The sequence below is a fragment of the Morone saxatilis genome, unplaced genomic scaffold (genome assembly GCF_004916995.1).
Source record: "Morone saxatilis isolate NCDOM2014 unplaced genomic scaffold, NCSU_SB_2.0 Contig24, whole genome shotgun sequence".
NCBI lineage: Eukaryota > Metazoa > Chordata > Actinopteri > Moronidae > Morone > Morone saxatilis.
The window spans coordinates 3,233,785-3,240,621 of NW_023339807.1; the positions used below are offsets into that span (position 1 = coordinate 3,233,785).

At 41.7% G+C, this 6,837-nt stretch overlaps 2 protein-coding genes across 2 annotated transcripts in view; one reads left to right on the forward strand and one right to left on the reverse strand.

Annotated features, from left to right (window-relative positions):
* Positions 1-2,758, forward strand: part of mc2r (melanocortin 2 receptor) — a 4,527-nt gene extending 1,769 nt beyond the window's left edge. Inside the window, exon 2 of the mRNA XM_035672972.1 lies at positions 1,067-2,758. Within this exon, the coding sequence (XP_035528865.1) occupies positions 1,067-1,625 (559 nt within the window). The 3' untranslated portion in view covers positions 1,626-2,758. The remainder of the gene's footprint in view (positions 1-1,066) is intronic.
* Positions 2,759-2,773: 15 nt separating this feature from the next.
* The window catches only part of LOC118336343 (melanocortin receptor 5-like), a gene marked incomplete in the record, with an annotated part of 7,531 nt that continues 3,467 nt past the window's right edge, over positions 2,774-6,837 (reverse strand). The window contains 2 exon segments of the mRNA XM_035672971.1: positions 2,774-5,558; positions 6,454-6,642. Coding sequence (XP_035528864.1) covers positions 4,988-5,558; positions 6,454-6,642 — 760 coding nt within the window.

A 6,837-nucleotide genomic window follows, 5' to 3' on the forward strand; every position in this document is an offset into this window, starting at 1 on the left:
ACTGAGAATTGACTTTACAGTGAAACTTTAGAAATGAACAACATTTGAATATTCACCTAGGATTTGTGGCTACTAAGGGGAAGCAGAAGAAGCTGAAATCAAATTTTATGGCAAAGGTTTGTTGAACATGAATCCACTGTAGCCTTAATGAGATATCCAAACACTCCATCCCCATCGTCATAATCACAGTTGCTTTTAGCTACCTGCAGAGAGTGAGCTGCTGCTCCTTGCTAACATTCCATCTGTTTGGCTAGTAGAGTAGATTAAGTGTATAATCTACGAATATAGGAATATAGGAATCTTTGGGTTTTTGTTAGAATGAGACATTTTTCTTCCATGGAGTCCACTGTGTTGAGCCGCCATGTTTCTATCTTCAGTTAGGTGTGTTTGCGTTTTTTACCGCCACTATAATTTCTCCTTCACGCTAGGAAGGGGAAGGTGAACGAGGAAGTTGCAATGTGTAATTACACCAATAGATGTCACAAAATCCGACACACTGGTCCTTTAAAGTGGCACTAACAATGTATCACATGACAATGTGAAAATAATGTGACATAGTGTCACAGAGCTTTATATTGATTTTCAGCTCATTGTTTAGCTGTCTGGCCCACAACTTTACTGTTTGGTTCACTCTCAGCACTCTCATAGTGTTGTTCTAAAAACCCACTGTACACTACCTGCTCAGCACCAAACAGAAGACAGAAACATTTAGCATCTAGCTGGTGAACATAATGGAGCATTTAGTAGAGCCCGATATTTCCGTCAGGAGTAGGTAGAGACCAAAAAGACAGCTGAAAGAAAGTGAATATTGAACTTAGATTTATCAGGTGGATATAAACACAACTCCACCTGAATACTAATGCTGTTCTGGGTCTGCTGGATGTGTAAATAAGCAACTGTTTGCTAAATTCCCCATGTCAATAATCTTATGTTAATGTTGGGTTCACAACTTGTTTCTGCTCCCACCAAGAGACCCCAAAATGTAAAGGTTTAAAGCTTGCAAATGAAACCTCAAAAGACTAAAGATAATTTGAACAGAGAATAAAATGTTTGTTTTCACTTTCAGTTACATCACCATCTTCCATGCACTTCGATACCACAACATCATGACAATGCGACGCACTGGTGCCATGTTGGGCATCATTTGGACAACATGTGGGGTGGTGGCCATGCTCATGGTGAGATTCTTCGACTCCAAGTTCATCATGATCTGCTTCGTTGCCTTTTTTATCATCTCCTTGGCAATCATTTGCTCCCTCTACGTCTACATGTTCATGCTGGCACGCATCCATGCCAGGAAGATCGCCGCTCTGCCCACCAGCAGTGGCGGGAGGAGTCGACATCAGCGGTGGCGGGGCAACAGCATGAGAGGGGCCCTGACTCTCACCATCCTGTTTGGGGCCATCGTGGTGTGTTGGGCGCCGTTTTTCGTCCACCTTATCATTATCATGGTGTGCCCCATGAACCCATACTGTGAGTGTTACCGGTCGCTGTTCCAGATACACGTGGTGCTGCTGATGAGCCACTCCCTCGTCGACCCAGCCATCTACGCCTTCCGCATCGCTGAGCTCAGACATACCTTCAGGAAGATGCTGCTTTGTTCCCAATGGAGGCGGTGCTCATAGAGAAAATCTATTTACACTTTATAAGTGCTTTACATCCATGGGATTGCATATATTTACACCTTGGAATCAACAATGCATAGACCTGTACTGCCACTGAGCAGCTTTGGATGGGTGAGGGCAAGGGCAGCATTTACCTTTATGGTGGAACAAGCATGTGTGTGTTTGCATGCACCCCTGCAAAACTGTGAGTGTTTCTGTGTATGTTTTCATTATATAACCGCCATCTGCCCGTCTAACCACTCATTTCTCTCAGGACTCGGATGGGATCTCATTTTACCCCAAGTGTTAGTCTCCTCAAATCCTGTTTAAAATTACCCATCTGCACCACATTCACACAAGACACATATTTTCCAGAACCTGTTTTCCTCAAAGAACTTGTTATAATTTTTTCCACATAGATCACGACATTGTGAAATCCATCACTCACAGGAGCAGCACAGCTACTGATACAAACAATAATATGAAAACAGCAGCTCACCATTTTACCTTTTGCTTTTATTCAGACACATAAATAAAATAATTCTTATTATTCAACATAGCCAACACTAACATAAGTCATTTCAACTGAAGCTCACATTTATATTTTTGCATGCCGTCACTTAACCATTAACTAACATGAAAGATGTCCCCCACAGCTGTTAATATCGTGACACTGCACATTAAACATAGGACTGAGCATGCAATCATGTGGGCTTCTCCTCGGCCCGATGTCGTATTAAGTTCAGTGTTTTTGCTGCTGTTTCTGCAGGAACAAGTACTTCACAATCAACAATAACAATGAATCACAGATAATGTTGGAGGTGAATGTACAATGGAATTATTACTTTTTTCTTCATTATGTAAACCTATAGAGAAAGGAAAATACATATCATTGTGCTAACTGAAGCACTTTTTTCCATGTTGAGCATGATGTACATGTTCTGTGTGCGTATTCATATGCTTTTCTTTTTAATATCATAATTGCAAAGCACTTATAATAAAAATTAATGGAAGCTACAGCAAGGCCATTACAACACAATATGTAAAAAACATCCTTTTAATACTGTTTGTTGTTTTCGTCTCCTATCTCATCGTCTATATGCATAAAAAATGGTTTGAAGATACAAATAATACAAATGGCTTGCTCTTTTTTTGCAATAAATAAAACTATGTAACACTGGAGAAACAAATGTTTACCATCTATTACTAACAAATGATGCATAATGAAGAATTTCATATGAAGAGCAGTTTCAGCAAGTGGTTGCATTTTTTGATAAAGTTCTGTCAAGCTTCTCAGTTGGGAGGTAGGCGCCACTAACACAATCTTATAGAGAGCACTGTGAAGCTATTTGTACATTAATTTTTTACATTTCAAGTGTAACCTCATGGGATCTTTACATAGTGTAATGCAGAGCGTGGGGCAGGGAAGGCGATATGAGGAGCTCATCAGGGGGCACTCTGACAGAATAGAGCAGCTGTCAATAACACAAAGATACAGGCAGATGAGTGACTCCGCATTCAAATCGGAGCTGAGGTGGCTGCTGAATGCTGGCAGGTTTGAGGAAGCTGCTGGTTAACTGTGGAACTAATGCAGCAGCCGAGGGAACGTTGGCTGGAACAAGGTAACACATGTCTGAGGAGCCTGTAACATGTGTTACCTTGTGGTTTCTCAGGTTTGTAGAGGTGTGAACACATAATCCACCAAATGAGCAGTTCATCTGTTAGGTACAAACCTCTGACAGACTGGGAGCTTAGTGCTCCCTTTCTTCTTTTTCATTTAACATAAGATTGCCTTTGTAGTACTTGTTTGTTTAGAGTGCTTATATACTTGCTTTTTCACAGTGTGTTCATGTAGTGGCTGCTATGTCCTCTGTACTAAATAACAAAGAAGTTTGTCTTCCAAAATGACATGTAAGAGCATTTTTAGGGCCCGAGCAGTGAGCGCACATAGGCGTGGCAAAATGGCTCAAAAACGCCCCCCTCTTTGCCAAGAAACAGCAAGTTGTTCTAACTGACTTAAAAATTTCACATTTCTGAACACATCTAAATGCCAATATTCACTTATATTCACAGTGTCACCTACTGGAAACAGGAAGTAAGTCCTGTATGAGAGTCATCAACCAATTTACGTGAGTTACATCATGTGGTGTAAGCATGATTTGCCACTCATGATGCAACTACAATCTGATGCTCCTATTAGCAGGACAGAATATTTGTCAGTGACTTCTAAACTGTTACAAAAGTACTTTGACAGTTTTCTGACCTGCCTCAGTCCTTCCGGTGTGAACTCTGCCCGACCTTGTAATTTTGTCTAACCACCGTAACTTTAAGCAAATTTTTAATTATTTTGAAAAAAATTATTAAAATCACTGCAGCAGAACCAGAAACATCCTCTCTTTTATTCCATTAATTCTTCTATCTCTCAAAACTTGCACCTATTTTACCCACAGCGCAACTTGACTGCTGACAGTTCAGGTAGAGATTTAGGTGTGTTATGCTGCTAGTGGCTAATCTACTCTGGAGCCACTAACCTCAAGCAGAGATGAGGAGCGGCTACAGACGTCTGCTAACATCACTTCTTTTCAACTCAACACCTCCAGATTTTTTATTTTTTTATTTTAATCTTGTAGTCTTCAGCCCCAACCGACATGACTCAAGTGACATTGCTTGAAGGCATTTATCAGACCTGTGGAGTCACAAAAGGCTTTATGCAACTTTTATCACTTATGGAGTAGTACTCTCCAACACCTGTGAAGAGACTTTAACTTGCAAAATCTGTGGCATTCACCTTCAATGTTGAGATTACGGCACAAAAAGCAGCAGCAGAGACAGACTTCATATAAACACAGGTAACTGCAACGCTAGGTATGCGGGGTAGCCATGGTGAGCACGCCAACACGAACGGTACCTAAAAGCAAGTATATAAGCGCTCTTACACAACTGCATTTAAGGTTTACTAATGATGGAAAATATTCTGTCAGCACAGAGTAGTAACAGCTCACTGATTTAAAAAAGAAGGTCACAGCAGGAGGATAAAAGAAATATCAGCTAGAATGAAAAGGAGGCCACAAACAGTATTCTGTGACACACTTTCAAAGGAATTTTAAATGGTACTTGCTGTGAGTTCAGATAGTGTACCTAATAAACTAGCCACTTTGTTTCCATGGCAGACACATTAGAAGACAGTTAGTTTAACCTTTCTGCATATTCTGCGTGTCTCCTTTTAAAAAGACAAATATGTGCTCGACTGTCCACTGTACTGACTGAGCAGTGACAACGAACCAGTCCTTAAACAGTGTATTTTGATAGAATCTCTCAGGGTTATGCTCCAGTGTCAGATCCATTCAGTCCATCCCATCCATCCTGTCACCGGTCCACATCTCTCAGTACTTGCCTGTCAGAGCGCAGATGTTGGTACAGGCGTTTCTCAGGCTGTAACAGCAGATGATCTCCTTAAAAGTCTTCCTCATCTCCTGACTCCTGAAGGCATAGATGAGCGGGTCAATCACAGAGTTGCACATGATGAGGATAAGGTACATGTTGAAGTGGGACATGAAGCACACGCAGTAGAGGTTCCGCGGACAGGAGATCATCAGGATCAGGTGGAGGAAGAAGGGCGCCCAGCAGACGATGAAGATCCCCAGCAGGATGGTCAGCGTGATGGCCCCCTTCATGCTGGCCCGCTGGTGGATGGAGTTGTAGCCGGGCAGGGCGGCGATGCGCTTGACGTGCGAGCGCGCCAGCATGAACATGTGGCTGTAGAGGGAGGCCATGATGAGCAGCATAGCGAAGAACATTGAGACCAGGCAGATGATGACGGGGGTGGTATCTGAGTAGATGATGAAGACGATCCCGCAGCCCGTGCAGAAGGTCCAGATTCCCGCGATGATGCAGCCGGCTCTCTTCACTGTCATGATGTTGTGATACCTCAGCGCATAGAAGATAGTGACGTACCTGTAGATAATAACATGTTTATTTCCTTTACTAGCCAAGCTTTACTAGACAATAACACAGCATTGTCATTTAGCTTTTATTAATTTAATTCATGAATTTATGTGTTAATGATTGGGTACCAAGCCTATCTGGTCAATGTAACTACCTTTCATTATTCCAGCACTTCCAAAGTTTTTCCTGGCTCAAAATAAGTCAGGGGTGATACTGCCCTGCTTGTGTGCACACATGTGTACCGTGCCAAACACCTTTTAAGCATTTTAATAATTAAGACAGAAAATGTTTGATGTTTGTTAATTTATTTGACATTTAATTTGTTCAATTGTATTGCTGACAACCACACTGACAGACCAGTTTGACGTTTTTGCATCTTCAGCTGTGCACTGACTACAAGTAACCCTACTCTGACAATATAACATTAAGCTACACTATTCATTACTGGAATTGACTGAAAGAGTACCAATTGAACATTTCCTCCATGTTCCTGGTAATCAGAACCAAATTACACATTCCTCTCCAGGAGCCTTCTTCAGAAATTACTATCATACATGAGTTCTGTTCTTGCCCGATATTACAAAACTGGGAGAGCTGAAGACCAGGTAACATGGGCACCATATGCTGCTCTTCTTACCTAATTACATTGCACTGCCTCTGTTTTTGACAACCTTATGTAAGTTATTGTTTTCATGTAACATTTTCATTGGCTGAACTAAAAGAGTGATCTTATTTCAAGACAAAACAATGCAATTTAATTATGCACACTGTGAGAGTGAATTCAATTAAAAAGTTGATTTAATTAAAAGCCCTTAAAAGAGTTTCTCCTGGAGGAATAATCAGGAACAAATGAAATAATGTGTATCAGTGTGCTGAAAATGGAGGGTCTGCATGGAACTGTTACCTGTCCACAGCAATGGCCAGCAGGCTACACATAGACGCAACCACAGAGATGCAGATCATGGAGTCAAACACGTTGTCCATTTGCCTGATGAAGTGGTCCTCCACCACCAGCTGCCTGTTGTTGAGGAGGTAAATGACGATGGTCTCCCAGGCGTTGGACACGCTCACCAGCATGTCGGCTACTGCCAGACTGCAACAACCAGAAGAGTTCAATTCAGCCTTGATCATAAATATGGATAGTTATACATCTGTACATTTTAGTTCATGTGCTTTGTCCCCACGGATCCCTCGTAACACAGTGGACAACAACCATTAAATCATATCACTGTTAAAGGTGCATCACACAATTATTGTTCTCTCTCTCGGCTGTGGCGCAGAGGCAGAG